The 27791-nt window shown below is 43.7% G+C and overlaps 1 protein-coding gene across 1 annotated transcript; it reads left to right on the plus strand.

Annotated features, from left to right (window-relative positions):
* Positions 1 to 27779, plus strand: vps37d (VPS37D subunit of ESCRT-I). Its single transcript, XM_034605921.1, has 4 exons — positions 1 to 282; positions 6236 to 6407; positions 19299 to 19381; positions 25050 to 27779. The coding sequence occupies exons 1-4, from the start codon at positions 64 to 66 to the stop codon at positions 25587 to 25589; spliced, it is 1014 nt and encodes a 337-aa protein (XP_034461812.1). The 5' UTR covers positions 1 to 63; the 3' UTR covers positions 25590 to 27779.
* Positions 27780 to 27791: the final 12 nt, after the last annotated feature.

The raw sequence follows: 27791 nt of genomic DNA on the forward strand, positions 1-27791 counted from the left end.
TTTTATTTTGACGGTGCGTACCGGAAGTGTAACGCTGAAGCGCTTCCCCCCGCTTCACGCTGCATGCGGGCGGATCGCATCACATTCCGACGGGAGCGATGTGAGCGCGGCGCGGATCCTCCGCCTCTGAACGTCCACAGCCGCAGCGCGAGGGGGAACATGTCCGGATCGAAGGAGAACAACTCTTGTCCGGACGGCTACAGGGCGCTGAGCCCCGCGGAGCTGCGGGAGCTGCTGCACAGCGACGGCAAAATGGACCAAATCATCCGCCTCAATGAAACGGTGGGTCCCCCACCCCCCCAAAGTGCTGGGAGCGATCCGCGCTGCGTTCCCGGTGCGGTCGCCCGGCTCCTCCCGCGGTTCGCGTCCTTTTCTCCGCTTGTTTCTCCCCCTGGGAATTCACGTGTTTCTGGGTGTTTTGGGTTCATTTGCGTGAAATGTGTGTGGGGGGGGTTTCGCGTAAATCCGCTTTTTCGAGGCTCATCGATTGTCTGCGTGGCGAGTGGTCGGATTTACAATTCGTTCCCCTCTCGCTCCTGATATTTACATTTATTAGTTGTATGAACGCAAACGCAACACAAAGGGATTCACGTGTTTTTCTTTGCGTGTGTTTGTTTTAATCCACAAGTGTCCAGGAAGAACCGCAGCGTGGCGTGAACACCCCGAAACGCGCCGTTGTGTTGCGCCGAGCTCCGCTTTGAAATCTGGCAATTTGGTTTTTTTTGTCCGTTTGTGGACGCGCATTCTACCTGGAAGAGGATTTGACATAACTTTCAACATTTCAATAAATAATATCAAATTCGGCTTTACTTCAATATACATAGCAACATCCTTTAGTGTAGAAATGCAACTTTTACAACTAGTCCTCCAATGCCTCCTTCCCTCAAAGGATTTTCTAAAAGGCTCTAGCGAGCCTGTTTAATTTCAAGTAACATTTCACTTTTCCTGCACTAAAATGATTTTTTGCTGTGCTGGATTAATGCCGAATTGTAGAGAGGTGTCAGGGCTGTAGAAAACATCCTCATTCGGATAATTTCGTGCGTGCAGGTTTGCGTATGAGCGTAGAAATTCAAAAACTGCTGGGACTTCAAAGGAGTTCCACGCGCATTTGTCTGCATGTCAGTGATGCACGTCTGGGAGGGCTACATGATGACCTTCCTTGCGTTAACCAATACTCCATCCATGTTCTCTCTCTCTCTCTCTCTCTCTCTCTCTCTCTCTCTCTCTCACACACATTCTTCTACCTATATCTTAGTGAGGACTCTCATTAGCATAATGCATTTGGCAGCCCCTAACCTCAACCATCACAGCTAATTGTCTAAGCGTAACCTAACCCTAAAACCAAGTCTTAACCCTCAAACAAGCCTTTGTAAAAGACCGGCTAAAATGTCCTCACTTTCCAAAAATGTCTAAGGTCTATGCTCCTCACAAATATTTAAGTACACACACACATTTCCTAACTTTTTCATGGGCCCCATTTTCATGAGGTGTGCCTTGGGGGTGCTCAAACCGAATTGACTCACTCAATCAGGATTCAGCAGGCTATTGAATTTCATTGCTTTTTCATGGCTGTGGGTGGGGTGACAACAGCGGTGGGTGTAGTGAAACATAACCAGTGAGGGCAATTCGTCATCGTACACGTTCTCGCTGCGTTAACATACATATTAAATAAGTGAAACTTCTTGAAATACCTGGCAGGCACGTTGGGAACAGCCAAACTGGTCCTGTGCGATAATGTCTTCGACCGCACTCTTTGTCCTTGATTCATTAAGACAGCAAAACCCACATGTCATTTGATTTTGCTTAGAAACAAGAGAACGCCACGACTCTTTTTGTTCTTTGGCAAAGTGTGTGACATTTGAAACCTGGCTCTGATAATGAATTGGGAGGATGGAGCCACAGTGGTGGAATCTGACTAAGGGGTCATACAACTCTCCCCTGGGAGTCGAGCTCAGTGACTCAGAGACTCGATCCGGCGAGCTTGCGGTTGTTATAGCGAGTATTCACGCATCGTCTCATTTATCTGTCACTAAAGAATAATATCAAACTCTCATTAGCGTGCTCTCCTGCAGATACATCAAAAATGCGAACCATATGTTGTCGTGGCTGCACAAAATGATGATTTCACAACGCGTCTTTCTTCTCAGCATGGGCTCTGCGAGCAGGACGCTTCATTAATTTCATGTAAATGATGACTGTTATGTAAACTGCTGAGTTTAATCAATCATAATGATTCACGAACGCTACAGCCGCCTTGGCAGTGTTTCCTCTCCTTCTCTTTATTAACTGTCCAAACAAGAAGCGACATGTTGGGCTCCTACAACAATCTCAAACATCAGGTTTTTGTTGTCGGTGCCACCGGAGCTTCCTCCCAGAGTCGCAGTTTTGTTGTGACCCTTAACCGCGGAGATTGGTGGATAAATATTATCATAAGTACTAAAGAGACCAGTGTTCAGGTAGAAATGTTTGGTGAGAGAACAAAGACTCACTGTGACCTCACATGCACTGTAGCTGCTTTGCTGTGGTGAGGTTTGGGGTTGAGTGTTGCAGTCATAACACACTTGATCGAATTGGGGGAGAACTTTAACCTGGACATGAAACACTTCCTCAGTCGAGCTCGTTGTTGTTGCAGACTTGAAAGTGGCTTTAACACCTTTTTTTTTTTGAAAAACGGTCAAGCCCAGAAAGCTGACAGTGAAACGCTGCTCCTTCACATTTGGAACAGGAGATTATGCAGAGTTTGCCTTTCATATATAAGGAGCATGACAGCAGATTGTCCGGGTCAGGCACGTTCACAACAACAGGAAAATGTCCGGAACGTTCAGGCGAGGGGTGGCGTCCTGGAAAAGTACGCAGTGGGCGGGATGTGATGTATAAAATGTGTTTTTTGTTATATCACATCTACACCAATGTCGGACCTTATCGCCTAAAGCTCTGAAATCTTGTCTTTCCGAGTTGACGTCTTTGTCGGCGTTTTCTACGTGTAAATGGATATTTTTCATCCTGACATATTGTTGTCTTCCAGTTTCACAACCATAGTGTGTTAGAAACATCATCTACACGCCCACTGGTGAACAGTATTTTCTGTAACTAAGCAACCAACTGCAGAGAAGACAATCCGCTTCCTGTTTATAGATTAATGGCACATGTTGTGTTTTAAGGTGTGTGAGTGTGCATTCTAAAATGCTCATGTGAGTCCTAAGACGTATGGATGAAGTTCTAAACTCATCCCAAATGGTGTGAGGAGAGAGTTGAGTTCATTCTTTCCATTCCACATTTTGGAGAACATGCATATTCCCTTTATTGCAGAGCAGGACTAGTGTTACATGAAGGATTCTCTTTCATGGAAAAGACTTCACACCCCATCAATTTCATCCGTGACTTACGCCTTTGGTTTCCAGAGGTCTCATTAGGTCTGAGCCTCACTTAAGATGAAAGGGAAGCACCTATTTACTGCATTTCATGTGGTCAGACACGTTGAACCGCAGAAAACAACAGCGCCGCTCCGGCAGAGAACCAGACTCTCCTAAGTGCTCCCCGAGTGTCGTTTGTCAGGGATGAAGAAAACACTATCGGCTCTGTTCTCCTGGCTGTGCATCACAACACAAAGAGCATTCACTCCCCCAAAGTCGGCAGCGGGGGCTGTTTGATGAGCAGAAAAGCCAACGCCGGATATGGAGTGTCCGTTTGGATTTCTGTTGAAGGAAATGCGACGCATGTTTGGGCTTTGAGCCTGAAACAAGCTGTGCTATTTTTATTCCTTTTTGAATGAACATCCCATCTGTAGTTTCTCACTTCATTCGACCGCAGGCCACATTCTGCAAATTCCTCTGGACTCGGGACTCCGACGTCCTTTTTGACGACCCGTAAAATGTGAGACAGATGCACCAAACAACTCCGGACCCAGTGAAACGGCCTCCAGGCCCCAGAGCGACTCGCTGCTGAATGAAAGCAGTTGAGCAAGAAATGTATCCGGCTGGGCAGAGCAGCAGGAATGTGGAGAGTGATGGAGTCTTCAAAGACGATTCGGGCTTTGTGCAGCGAGTTCCTCACAAAGTGTCATTGTGTCAGTGTTTGAGACTCTGAACCGTCTCTTTACAGTTATGTGCCGTGACTGTATTGTTTGGCAACACTTAGAGAGGGAGTGGCAGTTTTTCAATAATTTATAGCTTTCTTATGGTCTGGTGACAGTCCCCACCCTCCCCCCCCCCCCTCGACACAAGCCTGCATTTAACATATTGAATCTATAACAGGGTGAGTTTATGTCCTTTTATCACAAACAGCAAAATTGTCAATTTTAATATTTAAAGTTACAATCTGTAGGGATTTTATTATAGTGAACCCATTTTTGATAATACTTATGGCCAGTATTTGTCTACAAGAGCCTTTAATTGTATTTTCATGCTGTGACTTAACGATTTATAGATTAATTGAATAGTCAGTAAAATGAAAAATTGATTGGCAACTTCTTTTCCAATCACGTTTTAAGCAAAAATGTCAAACATTCACTGGTTACAGCTTCTCAAAGGTTCAGATTTTCTGAGACTAAACTGAACATGTTCGTGTTTTGAATGCACCACCCTGGGCTTCAGGAAGTATAACAGGCATTTATCTTTTGTTTTAATGGAAAAGCCATTAATGAAGAAATGAACTGCCAGTTTCATAGATGGTTGCACCCCTAAAATATTGGCCTTATCTGTGATACTGCTGGAATCTGCCTTTCCCAATTGGACTTTGAAGGAGTGATATAGTGCCTACAGATGAGGTGTTTCAGGATTTCCTTCTACAACAGACTTTGGGCTTTTTATGTCTGCAGAACTTCTTAGATTCACAAAAAACCCACATAATGCACCAGATGGAAGAAACACTAAAAAAGCATCGTTAGTCTCCTTTTAAGTGCGACCGCTGCTCAAGGAAATGACACAGGAAATAATAACACCTAGCAGTAAGAAAACACAGTTGGCAGGATGTGGCCCCCTCTCACATGTACACTCCTGCAAATATTTGCAATTGTTTTGTTGACTTTGGAAAGTTTAAGTCAGGCCGCCGTTGGTTAACAAAAGCTCTACTGTGTTAACACATGTTTGAATATGTCATCTCATGCCTGTATGGTCCAAGCCTGAAGAGACTACATAGAGAATAGTTAAGGTCGTATGCAGGTATTCATCAGCTACAGACAAATTAAGACCGGCTTCACAAAAGCAGCTCATAAATCTGCTGTCATTCGGCCGTGACTCCATCTTGACACCGACCGTATGAACTCATGCGTCTGCAGTGGGTGTAACTGTTTTTGTTTAATAGGCCACGAGAACCACTGGGACTGTCTTTCATCAATTTATCGCAAGGCACCATCACGACTTTCCTGCAGCTGAAAGGAAACAAAGCGTTCACAGGGTCTCTTTTGCATAAATGCTCCCTCTGCATTTTTTAACACCATGAGCGGATTCCGTTAAACGCACCAGGACGGTAATACATGGTGTCAACTGTACAATCGAGTGTTGCAGTATGTCTGAGTGTGGCTGGTCTGCAAAGGGGCTGCACGCGTGTTGACATTAGCGACTAATAATTGCATTTAATAAATAGGAAATTGAGCATTTTTTGGGCTACACATGCTTTTTATGTAGAAGAAATGTTCGCTCAAACATATTTACACCCATGAAATTGAAATCAAGTGAACTCAAGAGATACATTTTCAGGCCATAATGTCAAATAAACCACAGTAATATTAAAGCTCCTGTGAGAAAAACATCAACTCCTCATATTTGAGAAGATAAAACAGCAGATATTTGATATTTCTGTCATTTGATTGTATATAACGGAGAATTACAGACATATTGAACAAAAATAAATTGTGGAGTTTCCAGAATATACGAGAATCAAGTTGTGATTGGAAAAAAAGTCATAATATTAAAAAAATAAAGTAATTTAAGAAGAAAAATTTAATTTATTCTTGTAATATTACGATTAATATATTTAAATTAATATTACATTATTAATATTATAATTTCCCCCCTTTAAATGACCCTAATCCTCTCGTCATTTTCAGATTTGCTGCTGATTAATTTTCTAAAGATTATTTTTTTGCTGGTTAATCCATATATTTACAGGAAATCCCCCTTTTTCCAGTTCACAATTGAGCTTCATGTGCTCACTGTGACGCAGTATTATCACACGCATGATAAATGTATATGAATCCATTTCTGTTCATCGTTTTAATCATCGGGTTTCTGTTCAGTTCCAGGAGCTTCAGGTGGACAGGGAGATGCTGCTGACCACCAACCGCAGCCTGGCCGAGGAGAGCCTCGCCCGGCGACCCCGCCTCAATAACGGCAAACTCCAGCTGGCGGAGAAATACCGGGAACTGTCCAACCTGGCAACCACGTGCTGGGAAAAACAGAGTCAGCTTGGTGAGTGCACCCAAAAGACAAAGAAGGGAGAGGGGGGGGCTGGTTCTGGTTTCATATAGGTAAGACCACAGTGGTAGATTTCTGTGGTGGTTATGACAAGGTCACTGGTTCAAATTCCAGGACTGGGTTGTTAAATATCTCCGTAAGCAGGTTTTGCCAACATCTATCTGACCTTAAGTTTACTTTACTCAGAGGACCACACAAGCTTTAACAAGCTTTTACGTCCAACTGCAATGAAAACAAACCGAAAGACGAAATCGCAGAAAGCCCACAGAAAGTTTGCGTCCTAACTTCTTCGTGTTGAAACACTTCCACGTGACGTCCCACAGTGGCTCCTCATTGTCTTCCCTTGTAATTGCAGTGAGACTTGCAGCCTTGTCTGCTGCACAGTCTGAGGCACAGAAATCACTGCAACACTCTCACTAGTTCACAGTTGGGGGAAGATTCACATCAGAGTGCGGAGCAAGCTTCAGAGTGTCAGCGAGACGAGCCTTCAACTGCTCAGCGAAAGCCTCAGCATGACTGGAGTTTGGTCATGGGAACGAAATGGAGCATATCAAATGCCAGCAGGAAGCTTGCAGCAGTTGTCAAGGAATTTGCCGGGTGAAAGGGGCCTTGTCTTTGTTTAGGCAAGTCAAGCTTTTGACAGGGCAGCTCCAGGGCAGCGCCGGAGGATGTCTCCTAAGCCTCAGCCCCTAAATTTTTAAGCCTCATGGGCAAATTCCGTGCGCTCTTTACAGTAGAACCAAGCCAAGGGCAGGTGATAATATAAATCTCTCTGCATTAATTTCCAGAGGTAATGTCAACTGCAGCTTATTCCTAACTGCCAGTGAAAGCTTTTAATGGAGCAGTCGCTGTGCGCCGCGTTTACCCCTCGTGAAGAAGCCGGTTGCCAGATCTCTCCGCCTCAGCTGCCGGCCAGTGATGGAAGTTGGGAGGAATGTTAAACTTCCTGTCAATGTGCGCGCTTTACACAAGAGGCAGTCCCACCTCCCCAGCAGAGCAGGATGGGTGGGGGTCCGCTCTTCCTCTGCAAAAAACATCTGATTCTCGTTTGGTGCGACGAGGAAGAGGGGGCGAGGGGGGAAAAAAAGAGGGGGAACGAGGAGGTTTTTTTCTCGTGAAGCGTTTTCTCGGGAGGTTTAATCTCAGCAGAGACAAACTGTGCAGTGTATCGAGGCCGACGGCTGAATTGTTTAATACATCCTGCTGTTTGCTGGACGGATCTGCGACCACGGAAAGCTGGAGGAGAGCGATGTGGTTCCCAGGAGGAGTTGGAACTCTGAGTGGTTCTTAATGTCAACTCTGGACAGTTTCTCACAGCTTTTGTTGGCGTCTGTTTCTCTCTGCTTCCTCCTCCTGCTGCTGCACTGTTTACTCTGACTTTTACACTTTGGAATAGTGATGCTCAAAGCCAATGTTTTTTCACCCTAGAATACAAACGCTGATACCCAAACCTGGAGATCAGCTGATACGATGTTCAGATCATTATCGTTCCTCTTTTTATCCAAATCTACAAACTAGAGTCTGACTGTTTTATGTTTAGGTTGATAAAAAATGGTCTTTCACAGTCTTATCATCTTGGCATTTATGCACCAATATGAATTATTTCACAATAAATTTATGCAGAATGTCACTTTAGCTGTTGGCATCATAGATCATTCATAAAAAAATGTAGTTTGTTATGAGTATTATTACTTTAAAAAGATGTTGACAATACAAAGGGTGTTAATGTTGCATATATGTTGTAAAACACTTTCCAAATTGTATTTAAATTAAATTTAACTTCTATTTCTTTCATTCAACAAGTGAGCAACACTGATGTTTCCCCGAAGATAAAATAGAGTTAAGTTTTACAGTTCTTAAAACATGACATCTATATTTTTAACGTCTATGCAAAACAATTGAGCGAGAATGATAAGAAGTATTCCACCACTTATACAGGAAGCATCATTATTCAGATTTTTTTTAAATAAATGCTGCCTGTGCAGCTCCTGCACGGCTTGTCAGTAGCTGCACAGACTTCCACTTGAATGGGGACCATGAGCACAAAGAGAATAGACAGTGAAAGTCTGCTCACTAATTCATCTGCACTGTTTGTGTTGACAAGACATCGGGCTGATTTCCGCAGACAGCTGCGAGTGTTTGCTTCCCGGCAGAGACCAACAAAATTAAGCCGAATCCACTCACGGTTCAGTCGTCTTCCACATCTTCACGTCTCTCAGCCAGAGATAATATCTCCTCTGCGAACTCAAACAAGACTCAGATCAGTGTGCCGGGGCTTTTTCTTCCCAGTCCATCCGTCTCCTAGATGTAATCTCTAATTCATTAAGGAATATCCAGAGTCAGTTAATCATCCTGAGCGTCCACAGACACACAAACTGTGGCAGCTCCACAGAGACGGTGATTATTCATGTCACAGGTTTTACAGGACTGTTGTGACTCAGGGAGGATCATGTGTCACGCTATCGTCTACACAACGTTTAACTTAAAATAACCCTGTAGTGATCTATTGTAAGAACTTTCCACAACCTACACATTTTACACATCATGCACCAAACTGAATTGTTCCCAAGTAGCCACTGCCTACACACAGTATTTAGCACAGATATAATGAATGTGGTGCTGTCACATCTTGTTTGTTGTGGACCTCTGGACTCTTCAGTTGAGAACAGGTGAGAAAGGTGCGTCAGTGCCTGGTCCTGCCACACGAGGTGGTGTCAGTCTGGATCAAACTGAACCATGGGAAGGTTCGTTTGCACTGTGAAGACATGTTTTTGTTTCAATTGGCTCGCAGGTTTGCTTGCCTTCCTCACCTCTGTTGATATAATGTTGAATGACGAGTAGGTTCATTTTGCTGGTAGTGATTTCACAATGATATTACAGTGGAAATTTACAAATTGAAACAGTTCATTAATTTTCTCCCTTCAAACTGAAAGACTAAGTTTTGCATTTTATACCAGAAAGTTATCAGAAGTGACTAAACGCCGCAGCCCACGTAGATGATGACAGGAAGTACATATTTCATACTAACTTCTTTAGTCCCTAAGTTACAACGTGGAAGCAAAACTAACAATAGAACAAAGAAATGGAATTTATTCAGCCCTAAAAAGGTGAGGCTGTAATTGAGTATCAAAAACAGTACAAGAGCTAATGTGGAACGAGAGACTTGCCAGAGCTCGGGGGCAGCAACACAGAAAAATAAAGTCCAATTCATGCTTCTGCGTCGAAGCTATGCTTTTGAATTTTATTTCACTTTATTATTTTGTCCTTATTTATATTATTAAACTCAAAATATACCAACACACATATATCATTTTTCTGATGTATTTGAGACACTCTCAAAAAGACAAAATCATTTAAAAGTGCAGTGTTTAGTATTTTTTTATTTAGTCTCGTGGCCTTTGTACATACTTGTCTCACTTTAACGGAGAATGGACCAAACGTTGACAACACCAGATCACTGAGATATTTTCAGCACGGCTATGGTTCTATTTAAAACATCAATACACAGCGTTTATCGGGTGTCAGCGACGAGGAATTCAAGAGCACGAGCCTCTGTAGATTTCACACTTAATGTTTATACGATTCGACATTAAAAAAATGACTGTTATTTCAAGTGACAGCTGTAGTTTTGAGTTATGTGCACGTTCGAACGTACACATCACTGTTCACATAATAAGTGGGGAGTTAACTGTGTTTCTATGCCCATGTGGCCACTCTAGATTCCTCAGTGGGTGTTGAAACGCAGTCTGTTACTGTGCCGAAGCAGACGTAGGCGAGATGGGGCTGAAGAGCATCGGCGGAACGGTTGACAGTTGTCCAATAACAGCTTAGCAGCAGTAACTACACACAGTCTACCTACTAAATTCAGGCTTTAGAAGCAGCACGCACGAGGCTGCAGGACGAGCTGGAGATGGTCAGTTTATCAAGAGGATAAATGGCGGTTTGTTTTCCCTCAAACCACAAGTACGAAGGCTCAAGTGTAATTAATGCATTAAACATGGTTTTTATCTGCTCTAACCATCATTTGATGCAGTGTTACTTCCAAGGCCAGCAGCAGCATTTCATACTTCATATTACAAGTTTCATTAAAAACAAGTCCTGTCCACGGTGAAGTGTTTCCTGGCCTAGAACTAGGCGCTATTATATCAGAGCCTTTGTTTAAATGAACATTATGTTACATTTCAGCGACTAGTTTTACCTGAGAGAGCGTAACGTTAACCAAACAAGTCAGTTCGCCCTCAATCCTTTTTCTCTTGTGATGTTGAAAAGTACAAAACAAGGACATGATCATGGACTTTATATAAAGATGGTCGACGGCAGGTGACAACCCAGCTTTTTAGCCTCGGACTTTTACCATGATAGCATTAATTATGTGCATTAAATAAGTAATGAAGTCACCCTTACTGCATAATTCTTATAATGCATCATCTGCAAAAACACTAAAGCTCAGCATCAATGAGCGGTGACAGTGTCACGTCTTCAAACTTCACTTTGTGTTCGACCTTAAGACAAACTACTAACAAAGCTCTCTTGAGCCACAGCTGATAAAATGAGCAGAGTTTACAGCTTTAAACAAGGGATGTGTTCAAAACTACTATTTGATGGTAAGTCTCTGACCGTTTGCATTAAGGTAAATATGCGCTGTGCAAGTATATCAGCTTAACACAAAACGTCCTGGGTGACACGTGTCTCTGCAGCCAAGCTGTTCCCTTGTCGATGCTGCAGATGTTTGAGTTCAGTGCCATTTTCAATGTGGAATCTGCTGTTACGCCGTTTATCACCCAGCAGAGCCGCCTCTTGTTTGGCTCCTGGCATCAGTTTAGTTAAACCATCGCAGGTCTGTTGTGCTGCATTGTTTGATGTTATTGAGCAACTGTTGTTTTCATCTGTTTGACTGCTGCCGTCTGCTCCCCGCGACAAGACCGCACCTTTTGTCTGGTACGGTTCCTCTTTAATCTCCTGTAATCCGCGTGGTAATCCACGTTTCATTTCAGAATGAGCATGAAAGAGCAGAAATTCAAATTCTAAAACAGAAAAGATCAAGTCCAGCCTTCGTTTTCTGACCGAGCGGTTAATTTCTCTCGTCACGCCCACGAGTTCAGCAGGAAGAGGGGTCAGCAGCTACAGGACGTATTTGTGATGTTGGGTGCGGCCATCAAACAGGGATTTGGGGGGTTTGTTTGCCGTCATCATACGAGAGCGAAGGCTTTTATGTTCACTTCCTCTGGGATTGTTTCTGTCCATCTCCTCTGTAGCGAGAGAACAAAGTGCCTACAGTTTATTTGGGACTTTCCATATTGAGACTTGAGTAAAAGGATCCCACCCTTTAGCTCGATGTCAACTTGACACTTGATGGTTCTCAGGGTGTGAAGGTGTGAAAGGTCTGAACGTTCCCTCAAGTTCCAGTGCGTGATACAAACTGGAGATTTAGACATTTATGAGGTGTTTTGCCGTCGGGGCAGATTCAAAAAAAGAGTGAGCTCAGTGTCTGATACATATTTTAAGGATCCAGAGTAAAAGAAGTTGTGTGAAGATGCTGAGTGTGTTCCTCTCAGTCGGGTGAAGCCGTCAGACAAACCACAGGGTGAGAGTTTCCATTGACTGCGGCAGAGACGATGTGAATGGTACAGACACGTTTCAGCTTAGTTGTGCACAGGAGCGTTTGGGCCCTCAAGCAAAATGGACCCTTGAATATGATACCAAACCACATGATTCCAATCTTCAATTCGTTGTTTTTATCATTAAAATTATAGACAAAAGACAAAACACACATTTAGATGTTCCAGTCTTGGACCAAAACTCTAAAACTTGAACACAACTGACGCTGCAACCTGGCTTTGCATTAATGAACCATGTACAGTCAATATAATGAAACTCAAGAGGAACATGAGCTCAATATAAACTAAAATTAGAGGTGCAACCTGCCCAAAATAAAAAGTAAAAGTATGTTCAAACAGCTGTTGAGGGTTGTTTTTTTTTAGCCATGGTGGCGTAACGCTATGGACGGCAGTGTTGGTCCACCACTTAGTTCCAGAATGAAATATCTCACAAATCGTTGGAGTGATTGACATGAAATCTAGTACAGATGTAGATGTTGCCAGGGCAACAAATCCTACCAACTTTCATGGTCCTCTGAATTTCCCCATAACACCACTTGGAGGTTGAAATTTGTGTATTTGGAGTCAACAACTTAACAACATCCCCACAAGCTTCAGTTGTACTTTCTTCAGTTCCAATTAGCACATTTTCTTGCTTTGAAATAATCGTACATTCTAAACAAAAAAGGGTGCACGGTGTACATTGCACGCTCAACATCAGCGTATTAGCATCATCATTGAAAGCACCGCTGCTCTTCTTCACAGAGCCGCTAGCATGGCTAATGCTCTTAGTCACTTTTTTTTTTTTTTTTTAAGAAACAAGATTGAATTAATTGCAAGCCCCGGGAGTGTGAAGCAGTTTTCTGAAGAGGTTTGTTTTAAGCCTGTGGAGAGAGTGTTGGAGTTTGGTCTGAAGCGGAATGGATGGAGATGCAGTTAATTTATTAATCCCACAGGGAAATGCCAGTATCAATGATGGGAGAGGATCAGTTCACTGGATTCTAACTGTTCCTGTTCTCTGGTGTTCGCTTTGAAGATGCAGTGACACTTTCGCTGTCCCCGTGCAGATTATAACACTAAACCCAGTGTGTCATTGGAGATCAAACCAATGTCATTGCTTGTTTTCTGAAATTCGAGTCCAAACTGCTGGCACCCACCCCCAGGAAGTCTCATTTAATGTGGCTCAGTCATGTCTGATACCCGGGATCACGTTGTTGCATCCCAAGGCTAGTGCAGGTGAGAAGCTCTGGTTTGTCACTACACTGTTCATTCTCCTTCTGGTTTGTACAAGCAACTCCACTGCAGAGCATTATGGGATAGCGTGCCCTCCCCTGACCAGCAATAGAGTTAGGAGTGACACGGATTAAGATACATTGGGGACCGGTTCTTTCCAAATGGGAAGAGAACAGGGGGAAAAATCCTTGAAAAAGATTTAATAAACAGCTTTTTCCGACGAGGTCTTCCACTCACTGGTCCTGGCATTAGACGGCTGTCTCAGAGCCAGCGTTAATCCCATGAGCAGCATTGTCCATGACAGAACAAGCTGAGGAAAGAGCATCAACCTCCAAAACAGCAGGAAAGTCAAAGGAAAATAAGATGTCATGGATGCTGATCATAGTGTTTGATCGGCGGGACTCACCACAGCTCTGCACTGTGAGTGAATGGAAGGAGCAGATGGTGGAAGAGAAACCGATGTATAACGGCTCCTGTTGTCAGTTTGATGTCAGTTGTATTATTTTTTTTTTCCTCTCGGTGCAGGAGCATGGCAGCGTGGCACGAAGTTAAAAACAGCAAAGTGTTACCCTCGGCTCGTGGCGCTTCAGGAGGAGCCGTGAAGCCGTTATCCCACTTGAGTTGGATTCAGCACAGAGCCTCTCAGGGTTTTTCCGTGCTCTAGAATTGTGGCAGAGACGACAAACAAGAGGCGGGGGTGCTGCAGGGGTGTATCTCACTGCTGAGTCGCTGGCTAATTTTCAAGCCTCGGATACATCCGTGCCCTGCAAGGCCCCATCTGTAATACCATGACCTATTTGTGTATAATCAGCAGCAGATTGCTTGCCCAGCATGTTAAAGTGCATTTATTCACTTGATTTCTCACAACTATCCGGTGCAGTGGAGAAGGCAGCTTTATAACGGGGGGTGGGGGGGGAATTGTATTCATTATTATTGACTGATGGCGTGTTTGTGTTTCCAGCTGGCGCTCAATCAGTCGGGCTCATGGATGTCTAGCGCCCGATGATCCGGGACGATGTTAGCTGCAGGTTAACTCGTTGTTTAGCCGTCCAGGCCGTGTATTGACTTATTTCAACGGTGTCGTATTGAGCCACAACAGGAAGCTGTGTACAGTGAAAAGAGCTGTAAAAACATAGGCCGTAAATAAAGATGGAGAATGTGTCTCAACTGCACAGAACATCATGTGGAGCTGAGATACACGTGCTTGGCCGATCATGGAATTAAAACGTTTAACCTCTTTTTTATGGCATCAGTTAACTGCATGAACACTCGAACATGCATTAGTTTGAGAAGAAATTCCTAAAACCTCAGAAACCACCTTTGAGAGGAAATTATTGTGACGTGTACTTTGACTTTTTGGTTTGAACCAAGTACCGTCTGTGAGCGTGGAAGAGGGGGGGGGGGTTATGAAGTGTACTGCAGCCAGCCACCAGGGAGCGATCAAGAAGATTTGGCTCAGCTCTTGGGAACTGTCATGTTGTTCATCTTTACAAACTGTCTGTAGTCAAAACACACACAGTCCACTACCTGCTCTTCTAACAGCTGGTGAATCTAGTGGAAGCAGTTAGCAGCAGAAGCAGATGTTTCCCTCAGGAGTTTGTAGAGAACGGAAACGGAATCGGTTTAAAGGATGATGATGTTTCCACGCAGGTTGGAATCTCAGTTTAAAACATGGACGTACAAGCATGAGTGTGTGAAAAACCAGTGTGGAGTCATATGAACAGTGTGGACACACAGGCACAAACCTGGAAAAGGGGCTTTTTATCCAGTGATTTAACGTTTTTACATGATTATAAGACAAGTAAATCAGATTTTAGGAATTTTTAATGAAGCAATTGAAACAGATTTTGAAAAACCATATCAGACATAGATTTTATATATATATGTATATATACATACAGCTGACCTTTGGTGAGCAAGACAAGTTGCAATATGAATATCAATTGAGTTATGAATAATGTACCAGATTATTCATTTATATATTGTCCATGACCTTTAAATATTGCTGTAAAGAGGAAGTCTTGTTGTCATATGAAGTTAATATTGTTTCCAACGATACATCTGTGTGTAAAAGCTGCTTTTTCTGCTTCAAATTGACCTTTTCATCGTCTCAATGTGAATTAATTACCTCCACATAGAGGTTATCTCTTCACCCCTGTTCATTTGTTTGTTTGCTGTTTGGTTGGTTCGTGAACAGGATTACATAAAAACCACTGGACTGATTTTCACGAAACCAAGAAAATACTCATTAAATGTTGGCATGGATCCAGTAATTCTTATTTTATCACATTCTTTAACATTGTGAGACAAAGTTTTCTGGCGTTTCCATCAATTCCCAAGGGAACGAATTCAAGGATCTTTATGAAAGAAATCAGGCGTATTCAGAGGTGTGTGTGTGTGTGTGTGTGTGTGTGTGTGTGTGTGTGTGTGTGTGTGTGTGTGTGTGTGTGTGTGTGTGTGTGTGTGTGTGTGTGTGTGTGTGTGTGTGTGTGTGTGTGTGTGTGTGTGTGTGTGTGTGTGTGTGTGTGTGTGTGTGTGTGTGTGTGTGTGTGTGGTTTAAGTGGATTGAAGGGGACCGTTGGGCCTTGGCGCTGCTCTGCACTCTACTGAGTATCATTCTATTTTTGAGTTGATTTATTGACTTCATCTCTCAATTCGTGATGTTACATGTGAAATGCGACAGAAATACTCGTGAGGAATGACGATGCCTTCAGGGAAACAATTAAAAACCCTGCCTGCTTTCATACCTCTGCACACCTGCCCTGTCACTAGGTAGAGCGAGCGGCTGTTTGTCTCTTCTGTAAAGTTACAGTAATCTGACAGGCTCATATTCTGAATCCTGCCACGACCTGAAACTGACCCCTGCTTCCTGCTGTATTTATCTGATGCGGTATTAGCCCTGCATATGGCACAACGCGGCATTTAGGGCCCAGATTACAACCAAATCTCACATTTCAGCTTCTTCCTGCCAACCTGCCGTCTCAAAGCAGAAGCGAACTTCTCCTGTTATGTTCCTCGGAGTTTACTGGAGGACTCCTGCAGCCTTGGCAGGGCCCATTAACATGTCGACATCAGCTGTTTGCTGCGAGGTCGGTGCTCAGCCCACCGTGCGTTCACAGCAACTGTCACATCGATCAGTGTTTCCCACAGCGCGAGTCCTCCAAGACGATGTAGGCTTTGACTTCACATTGTCTGAGGTCACAGTCGAGCTGTGACTCTAAACCTGACCGGACCGGACACCTCGACAGTGGGGGGGGGGGGGGGGGGGGCTTCCGGGGCATCAGTGCCCCTCAAGGTGGATCTGATCATTCTGTTGTGGGGACAGTGTCTTCAGCTTTTTAATGACTGCAGACCTGTCGTAGTTACAGGGTGGTTTCGAAATATTTCTGATCTGGGTGGTCCAGTCCGGAGCTGTGTTGCAGTGCATGACTGAAATAAGAGAAGTCAAATTTCTAAATACATTTTACAGGTGAAGAAATATCTAACCCCGTCTCGTTCTCGTTAGTGAGGTTTAACTCTGCCGAGTCCCAATCTTGCTTACAAACCAACAAACAAAGGGACAGGGATGAAATCATGACCTCCTTGGTGGAAGTGGATGTTTGAACTGCAACTCATTATTTTCATTATTTTAAACCATCCACCGTTTAGTAGAAAAGCTGGAAAGAGCACGAGCTAACTAATCATCCAATCTGTCTATATTAAGTAACTGTCTCCGTATTGTTAGTGCATTCACATAAACCTCCCAGCATGCACAAGGTTAAACTTCCCCAGAAAAACTTTGCGGAGGCTATGATGTGTCTTTTTTTTTTAAGCGTGTCTCGAGGTCTCAGACGGTCTCTGATCAGCGTTTTTAAAATATGTGAATCTGACTGACAGATGCAGCAGAGAGAGAACTCTCGACACAACGAGGCGGAACCGGCGGCGGCAAACGCGGGTTTGCCTCGACTCCTCATCGTCTCATATCCGCTCCCAGACAAAATGTGTTACTCCATCAGCGGCACCATGCAGTCGTTAGTGCTCCGCAGTGCTGGCCTCCAGGTCCTCTGCCCCCCCACGTCGCTCTCCACCTCCTCAAATGTAGGGCACATTCAGCTTCTCCGTGCGCGTTTGTTTGCCTGGCTGTCACCTCACATTACACCCCCATCTCCCAGCAGCTGCAGTGAGGGGTCATGAAAAAGGCCACTCCTTAATACATGCTTTCTTCTTACTACAGCTGAGTCCGCGTTGACACAACGACGGTCAGAGCACAAGGAAGATGGATTATTAATGTTGAGGTCACTGCGTCACAGAGAGCTTCAAGGAATCTGGTTGTCATTATGTTTCCAGCTCAGAAGCTTTGATCTTTTTATAACAAACGTATCTCCTCCAAAGATCTGGGTGAATTATTTGATTGCCCAACTGCATTAGGAACATTCAAAGTGAACATCTTGACTCGAACCGCAGCCGCCTGCACGCTTTGTCCCTCTCTCTGTGGATTTCCCCCGAGGCCGGAGAGTTATTCGAGTCAATGCTGTGACCTTTGTTTGCCCCTCAGTTTCCAGTGAACCCAGTCTGACTTGTGGGGGGTTTAGTGTGGCTGTCGCAGCGTCTCTTGCAGGGACAGGACACACCTCCCAGTCAGCTGGGTCAAGCCTGTTCACAATGATGGCCGACTGCCGGCCCCTGGGAGTTGAACACATGCTGCGTGGGAGCGTCATACATATTCATCCTGTGTGTGTGTGTGTGTGTGTGTGTGTGTGTGTGTGTGTGTGTGTGTGTGTGTGTGTGTGTGTGTGTGTGTGTGTGTGTGTGTGTGTGTGTGTGTGTGTGTGTGTGTGTGTGTGTGTGTGTGTGTGTGTGTGTGTGTGTGTGTGTGTGTGTGTGTGTGTGTGTGTGGCAGCTGGTAACACGTGGCGTTGGTGTTACTTCCTGTATGTAAACGTGTATAGTTTGTTTTTTCACGAGGTTGAAACGACTATAAACTGAATTAAAAGTCTTAAAGGATCATTTCATTCTTATGACATCGTGGGTCCAATTTTCATAGTTTCATCCATCATTAATTCCGCCTTCATTAATTATTTAACGAAGCTAATTAAGGACATTGTACTTGCAAGAATAAATATTCTGAAATTAAATTGATTTAAATACTAATGATTTTACACCTTCAACTACAGACGTTTGCTGTGTTGGACTCTGAAAGGCAGCTGTGGGCTTTTATCTCTATTAAGCCTATATTTATATATGCACAATTGAAAGTTAAAAAGCTGTAGCAGCTCCTGTTTGATATGCACCAATATATGAACAGTCAATTATCTCCTATGGGATAGAAATGCGGGGGGGTAATTCTACAAAAATACAACACAATATGGAAATGGGAGCGTTCAGTTCTCCTCAGCGTCTCCGCTCAGTTTGCTGACCTAACGTGTCACGATGACAAAATAATTTCCCCTCAGTCCTCATGTCGCTGCTCCGCGGCTCCTGGTGTAACGTTGATACGAGCTGGTTTGAACGTCCTGTGGCAGATTGGACTGGTTCAGTTCCTCCTTTGTTCTGCGAGCGGCTGCTTTCATCTTTTTCTCGTATTGACACGGCCATAAATAATTCAAATACAGCATGTGTGCGTGAACAGTAACCTCCTGGGCGCCTCGGGCAAAGCACGGCGCCAAAGAAAGCGCTAATGTGCTTAATTATAACATTTATCCTTAATTAAGTGTTGGTTTTAAGTTTGATAGTTTATGTGGGTGCGTGCTGGAGACAGTAACATGAGGAGATACAGAAAGACTCTGATATGGAAGTCAGCTTCGTGGTCACCAGAACTGAGACCAGCTCCCCTAAATAGCTCAAAGTCAAATATCTCCAGTCCCTGTTTCCCCCTTCTTCTGGCCAGAAGCTGTCCACCACCATCTCCTCGTCAGCACATACTCTGAAAGGCTCTTTGTGATCTGGAAAATAATTTTCTCTGCTGCGGTTTCTTGGTTACTGGGTTGTTATTTTTTTTTCTTTCTTCTTCAGCTCCAGTGAAGTCATACCTCATCTCCCTCCACATGCATCACTGATGTTTCCTTTGTCGTTGCAGGAGCTCACGTCCAGAAGCACAGCCTGCAGACGATGCAGAACCTCCTGCAGGAGGAGGTGGCACAAGCCGAGGAGCATTCAGAGGTAACAACGACCAAACCAGCTCCGTTCTTTTGTTCTTGCCGAGGAGGAAAACGAACAGTCCTCCATCTCGTTGGCCGCGCCGTTGTAGTCGATTCCTGAAAAGCCTGGAGTCTCGCTGGCAGCCCGCCCACTTCTGTGCAATCTGATCCCTGAAGACATGAGGAATATACATCCACACGGAGCAGTCGACCAGCATCTGAGAGGAATATCCATCTCAGCAGCCGCGTTAGTGACCGTTAAATATGTGTTGTGTTCATTCTGCCCTCTGATGTTGCAGCTTTAAGGATTTAAGAACAAAAAACCAACATATTTTCTCTGTTAAAACGTTTTCCAGAGTAAATTTAGATTCTTCTTGGGGATGAAGCAGCTTTAGATCAGTTGGTGTCACTGTGCCACTAAACGCTGAAGACAGATCTTAAATGTTCGGGTCCGAATAAAGACACACGAGTGAGTCTATTTTTCAAACTGATGGAAAACTCAACAAAAGCGTTCATGTTTTGAATGGAAATTAACATAAACTGTAGATCAGTGGCTCCCAACATAGAGAAGTGAAACCGAGATAAATCCAAGGGGCTGTAATGAGAAATTCTAAGTTATTTTATGAAATATTTCATCTTTTCATGCTTTTAAATATCCCTCAGACAACACAGAGGCAGTGATGAGGCATCAGAAACTGATCCAGACATTCACATCACTGATAATCTGATTCAATATGTTGCAGGTTGAATTTTAAATGAGGAAAAATGCAGCCTGAAGGCAAAAACGTCACTTACAGGCACAATATCCCAAAGCGATAATCACCCGGCCCAAACACATCATGTTCTCACGTGAGCAGCTTATCTTAGATATTCATCCACATCGGAGCCAAATCACAACTAAACCTCAGAACCACCCGTCCATGAAGAGACCGGAGCTTTGGTTTTATTCACAGAGATTTGGTGACGTCTGCTTCAATGATTCTCCGACATGCATGTACTGACATGAGTGTTTACACACACACACACACACACACACACACACACACACACACACACACACACACACACACACACACACACACACACACACACACACACACACACACACTTGTTTTCATAATTGTGCAGCCTGTCCATGAGAAAAGTGTGACATACAGGCTCCATTTTAAAAAACATTTAAAATTTAAACCTATCGAGAGGAGAAACTCGTCAGTTTAAATGCAGATGTGGTTCATTAAGACGCAGCACAACACATTCAGTTCAGTATCAGCTTCTGTCTTTTGACTCTCCAGTGCCTGTACAGACGGTTTCACAACAGACTGAGCCACTGACAGAGCCACTGACAGAGCCACTGACAGAGCAAACTACTCCACAGAGAGTTAACCAATCAGTGTAAATACTGTTTAGTGGCCTTTGAACTGAAATCTGCCACAAATAGCATCAAGAAGCTCTGTTTGATATTCTAAACATCTGAAGGATTATAACTTTAAAACAGTTTTTAAAAAACGTGCCTGCAGGGGCAACAGTTTGCAGCACAGGTGTGTTTACACGGTGTCGTGGCTCAGCTGTCAATCAAAGACGTACAACTGTGGTTTTCTTCTTCTAAGTTAAAGGAGAATAAATTAATTTAAAGATGAATTTTAGTTGCAAAAGCATCAGAAGTGTTTGGTTCATTATGGGACTAATTGAATGTCCACAGTCCAGATAACTAACAGTAAACACTGGATGATGTAACCTTGTGTGTATTCTATAAGCTTTTGCTCCGTATAAACATAAAACATTGAAGTAAAGCTAACGATCGTCCGTGTTGGAGTAAAACAATGTTCATGTCTGAGCAGCACGATCATCATGTTTCTCTGCTCGTTGTTCACAAGCTACAGAAACCTTCAGCTTCAGTCTTTAAATAACGTGATGATGCACAGATCCGGTGTAAATCCTCCGTCCTCCTTCGGCCTTGATCGGGGCGGCGTGCAAGTCTTGTTCACGGATGAAATCCACCCCCGGCGCCCGAGTTGCTGGTCCAGACTGGGATTGATCTGCTCTCTAACACCTCCCCCCCCACCTCTCCTCCGATCAATACCTCCTCCCTCCGTCGTTAGCTGCTGTCCGCTGATTGATTGAGGAATGCCCAGCACAGGCCGAACAGCCACGCTGGCTGAATGCAAAGAAAACGCCTCAACACGGACACATCAGTAAATATTCGATAGACGCTTGGTGTTTTATACCTGAATCTGTGGGTTAAACAAACTCTTTAAGAGGATGGACGTGTTCACGGATCTGTCTCGTCACATATTGTGGATTTTACGACAGAATGATGTAGCTGTACGTTGACCACAAAGACAAAGGCGTCTCTCTTCAGCCGCCGTGTTCTCTCCTCTGATCTCACACATTCCAGATTAAACCCTCACAGGGTTTTTACTGGTTCAGTGGGAAACCGTCGAGCTCCTCATCAGCACGGACATCCAATACTCCAGTCTCCAAAACATCTCAGAGCTCGGACGTAGCCACTGTAGTGTTGACGTGACTGTGGAGAAAAGATGTGTGTTTTAAGCCTTTCGAAGACTTAAGTCAACATCATCTTCTGTTGCCTTAAGTCAAACAAGCGTCCTCGTTGGGAGGATTCCTCGTCAGGTACCAACTTGAACAGAGCTATCTGAAGAAGGAATCAAACTTTAACCTGTTGTCGTCCTTCGGTGCTCGTGTAAATCCCTCACGTTCCCCTGCAGCCTTACAACAGAGCTTTACTTTATGTGTCCGGATATGAGCTCTGGATCGAGGACACGCTCATTGAACTGGTTCAGGCTTTAACTGTAGTTCACAGCCTTGTTTTCTGAAGGGGCTGCAGATTTAGTGTTGCAGCCGTGGAGGTGACTTCTCTTTGTCTTTGTCAGACTCACACTGACGGCTTCACTGTATTTAACGGCTGGTGAATAAGAAATCCTGCTGCAGATCTGGATTCCTGTTATTTCAGGGAAAACAGAGTTTAACTGATGCGTCACTGATCGGTTTTCTTAGTAAACTGTGGAGAGAAAAAAGATTTTAATAATACATTGTGTTGACATAAACTATTGAAGACTGTCTCTGCACTAATCTACATAAATTCAGCCTCAGGGCGAAGTTTAAAAGTAATTTAATCTATGAATCAAAGCAAATATCAGAAACAGATGTTGCCCCTTGTCTGTTTTTATAGATGGAGAAATTCATCGTACACTTTTTTTTTTTTTATAATCTTATTTGCTCAAAGCAGTGTAACCATCCCTGTTCTGTTCTGCAGACACTGACACGGACAGTAAGTTAAACACATCATGAAAAGAATCATAGTTTTCTGTTGAATCGTCCATTCATCTTCCTCCTCTAAAGCCAATAATCAAAGTTAAAAAACTTACTTCCTGTACAAACTTCAATCATATTTCTTGCATCAGACTTGAGGTAAGAATCCAGATGTGGTTTGATGTCATGATGAAAGGAGAAGCAGGAGGTTTAATGTCGACATCCAGCTGCAGCTTTTATTTTTGATTCCGTTCACTTGTGCAAAGTCAGAACATGACGCTGCAGAAGTCGGTTTGTTTACCACACGTGACCATGAACAAGCTTCGCCTGTAGCAGCTGTCGTGTTCTCGACAGTGAGGTCAGTAGATTCACTGCAACCTGAGGTTACTAAACGCCGTCCTTGGCAGATGGAGAAGCTCTCGTGTCACAGTGGGTGAAGACGCAGTGGGAGGGGAGGCAATAAACCAGAAACTCCACCAATCACACGCTACGGTTGACCAGGGGGCGAGTGACAATTAATGGAAGGACAGTGAGCGAGGCTGAGAGAGAGTTTTACACTTCAGCAAACAGCAGCTGTAACGTTAACGTCTCAGATTTAAGCTTTAAAACAACTTTTCTAAAGGGAAACGTGTGGTTATTGCATTAATGAATAAAACCAGAGCAACTTTGAATTGATTGAAGTGTTTTCTCTGCACCTAAATCCTCATATATATTATTCCTCAGGGCGTTGGAGCTCTTTTTTTTAATAGAAACTTTTAAAAACCGCCTCTGGGCGACATCACCTGTGGTTTATTTTGAGTAAACCTTCTAGTAACCAGAGCGAAGAATGTGTTTTAATTAACTGCTCCAAACAGCAGCACTTTGTTTTTACTGTGTGAGTGAATTGTGCTAAAACTACAGCTGTGTAGTCTTTTTATAAAGTGAACATTTGTGAGGTGTTTATAAAGATTTATATCTTTAATTAGAATAGATGTGCTGGAGGCTGAGAGCCACAGACGGAGGACGTGTTTAGAGGCAGACTCACACGTTTGTCTTTTCCTGACGGACTGAAAAAACAGAATAACACCAACGTTGTTCTTTAAATGAAGGAAAAGTCCATTCGTTTAACTTCTGTTGTTTCCAGGTTACTTGAAGCTATAGTTCTGAGTAGATCCTCAAATATCAACTGTCCAAACAATTGTAATTAGAAATCATCCTGTTTTTACAAATGATCAATGAAACTAATTTGCGTACCTGTTAATTCACAGGTCATCACACTGAAGCTCAGAATGAACCAGGTCACTGTTACTGTGAACATGAAAAACACAATTAGAGCTGAAAAAAATCAATAAGGCAATCAGCAGAAAAATAGAAATCACACCACGTCAGTTTGGCTTATGGGAATTTGTGATTGACCAAATGACCAAACACTTAATTGATTTATGAGATTAATTGATTTGATGGAATATCGTTATCATCACTGAGGGGCAATTTGGCGATCAGTGGTAGTCAAAACCAAAACACTGCAATGAAACATAAAAACACTAAATGCATGATAGTCCAAACCAGCAGATCAGTGCAAATCTAAAAATAGATAATTAACTTGTTTTTCATCTACACCTAAAAGAAACCTAATTGAAGAAGGTTTTAACAATAAGTAACAACGTTCAGTTTGTCCAGGAAAAGTGTGATAACTCTTAGTAGCTAGTATGAATATCACAAAACGAGTGTAAAACAGATTTAGTATGAAGACAATTTACGTTTGATTTAACTTGATCTTCTTCCATGAGCAGATGTTTTACACTTACATGCAGCGTTAGCTCCTGTTCATACACATCAGCCTGAGCACGGCGCTGTACGTTCACTAAGTGGCGATGCACGGAGGAAAGTAGGTCAGGGGGTGAAATTAGGTTACATACATACTGAACACATTTAGAGCTGAAACAATCGATTAGGCTACGGTCAGGAAAAATCTGTTGCCGGCCATTATAGCGATCGACGAGTCCTTTAGGACAGGAGGTGATAAAACGGCCAAACTAAATATCTGCCTTTCGTCCCAGTTCCGTGTTAAACCGAATCACATTTGACTTAAGAACAATAACTGTGGTTTATGGGGCAGATTCACTTCACTCCCGAGCAGCTGAGGCTCAGACTCCTCACATCCTGGGAACGTACACAGAGAACCGTCGCACGGCTTTCAAGCTTTGCCAAATGTAACAGTTGCTGCGCACGGATCTTTGTTGACTGTGTAAAATGTTCTTACAGTGAAATATTGTAGCCGGCAAACTGTGCCAAAGTTCATGGGTAAACATCCCCGAGCTGATTAAATCCTCTTTATACTTGCAGGAGTTTGTTTGAGCGGCTCCCCCGCGGTCGGACCTCCCTTTGTGTGTTGTCCTTCTCCGCTGATGCCGGTTTGTTTTGTCTGTGCTGCTTCACAGGAGCTGCTGGAGAAGTTCATGGAGGGGAACGTAAACCTGGACGACTTCCTGGACTCCTTCCAGTGCTCCCGGAAGACGTATCATATCCGCCGGGCGCAGGCGGAGAAGATGCAGGAGGTCGCTCAGGCCAAACGCCAGCCGGGCAAAACCAAGACGGCGGAGGAGAGTAGAGTCCCCGAGGTGAAGAGGGACTCGGAGCAGCCTCAGGAGCCGCAGCGGCCCAACGGCTTTGTAGCGCAAGGACCTTTAAGAGTGTTCCAGGTACGCTACGGCCTCACGCCGGCCATCCTCCTGCCTCATTACCCCGTTTCTCCTCCTGCCTCGGCCCCGTGCTATCAGGGTAGTACCCCGCTGCCCGAACCCCAGCTGGGGCAGACCCACATCCTCAGCCCCAGCACGCCACACCCAGGACACGGCCAGCCGGTCGGCCTCAGGGTCATCGGACAGCTATCAGGGGGCTGGCCGGCGAACGGGCGGCCGGTGAGAGTGCAGCAGCTTTACAGGCCGAACCCTCAACAGCCCGAGCCGCCGTTCCGGTAAGCTGGAGGAGGGCGGGGGGGGAGGAGGAGGAAGATGAGGAAGAGGATGAAAAAAAGCCTGTTTGAGAGGAATCAAACAGTGGCTGTCACAACCACGTAAGCAAAGACTGATGCAGAGGCAGGCGGAGATGCTGACGTACGTCTCTGTTCTTCATCCATGACACGCAGACGTCACCATCAGAGGAGCCCGGGCGGAGAGGCGGAGGCAGGGAGGACTCGGCATGGTTTTTTTTTATAGCTGGTTCCATTTTGGATCCGGTGAAACGCCAACAAATCTCACATCAAACCTTAAATCTCACATTGTCCTTCTCCGTTAGTGAAGAGCAACAGAAAACGTACAGTTACAGGGACGAAGTGAGACCATAAACCAGTTTATCATTTATCAATCATCATAATTTCCGGGAGATATTAACTGTGATGGTGCAAACTAGTATTTTTTTATTGTGTGACATCACCCGGTGTTAAAGTAACGACGGTTACATTAAGAGGAAAAGCAGCAATAACTGAGCTGCAGATTATCATCCTGAAGGCGATGACACACAATCTGCAACAAAATTAAACAGAAATAAAGTGTTTAAATCTCATTTCAAACACAAACGTGAGCTGATGAAGTCCGTTAATTAAGTGTCAGATAACAAGCTGCTACTGAAACTGTAGTTTCTGGCTCCTCCGTCAACAGAAACATCTTTGAGTCATATTTTTTTTTTTTTTACTCTTTACCTGAGATAAGTTATTCAAAAACAATTCAAACCAGACTGTGGATTTGAATTCAATAAAAAATGCTATCGAGCCCCGTCCCCCTAGTGTTATTTTAAATCTTATCATATTTTTATACTTCAAACTGGAGGATGTGAAGCACATGGTTGTGAAGCACATCCACAGGGAAAAGAACAAACTGTGGTTGTTGGATGTGATGCGGCTCAGGACGCCGGGTGTCATCAAAGTGAACAATGGCATCAATAACATGGATGTTTTTGTGTAAACTCCTCCGTCGAATGAGGGGAAAACCTTCACACCTGGATCCTGGGGCGACGAACAATGGGTTTTAGATTGAAGGTGAAACAAAGACGCACTGTGGGAGCAGAGCAGGACGTATTTATTAATGAGTCCCAGACTGTAACCTGTCAGTAGTGTTTCCTGTGTCGTGTGTGTGTGTGTCTGTCTGTGTGTGTGTGTGTGTGTCACCGTCACAGGAGATTACCCAGAGCCCTCTGCCTTCTTGTGCGATTTCAGCGAACAGTGTTGCCGCTCACACATCCGTGAGCCGTTTTATTTATTCATGTAAATCCTATTTTAAATGGCTGACTTCAAAGATCCTTGTTTACCGTGCTAAATGAAGAGCTGCGTCTCCTTCACAAAAGCAGCCGGTGTTTGTGGTTCCTTTTTTTTTAATTTTTAATTTTTAATTTTTTTATTTCTGCCCCCGAACTGAGATGCAGAGTGAGGTGGAATTTAATCTCTATGAGAAAAAAAACCCACAGCCGAACATCGTCCTCTCTCTCGTTCTCCGTCCTGCAGCGTTTAAAGGGAAAAGCTTCGGATTGTAGTTGTAATGTGTCGGCTCTCAAACACACATTTAGCTCATTAATAACTCATAAGTGCATGCTTACTACATCTCGACAAAGTACATGAAAATGCCTTTTACAGGCCAGTGCCCAGTTACATAAATACAAAAATGACTTTCATACTTCTACTGTAAAGAAAGATTGCTCTGATTTTAACATCTGTCATTTTCTCGTAGGAAATATCTTGATGAATTTTGAAGTGGATGTCAAAGCTCTGAGGATTTTTCTTTAAAGCATTTTTATTTTTTATTTTTGGGTGATATTTAAAAGTTTGGGTCATGGTTTCTATCAGATAACGCTCAGAACGTCGACTGCTGAGATCTGTGAATGTTGTTTCTTCAGCTCAGCGTCTTATGGAACCACGAGGTCAGAATTTGAATAAAATTATAACCCAGGCTTTGTGTTTGTTCACAGATCTCAGCAGTTAGACTGGTGATGATGGTACAGCTGATAAAAAAAACAATGGCTAAAACTTCTTTAAAGATGAGAAAGAAATAAACTTCCTGTTTGAACAAGATGCAAATGTGCCAAATAAAGAGTTTTGTAACTTTTAAAAACCCAGCGGAGGCTTTTTGATTTGTTTGTTTTTCTTTCTTCGGACTGGATAAAAGTTTTTAGGTCTTTTTTCCTCTCGAGTT

This window comes from Hippoglossus hippoglossus, chromosome 14 (assembly GCF_009819705.1).
Source record: "Hippoglossus hippoglossus isolate fHipHip1 chromosome 14, fHipHip1.pri, whole genome shotgun sequence".
Taxonomy (NCBI): domain Eukaryota; kingdom Metazoa; phylum Chordata; class Actinopteri; order Pleuronectiformes; family Pleuronectidae; genus Hippoglossus; species Hippoglossus hippoglossus.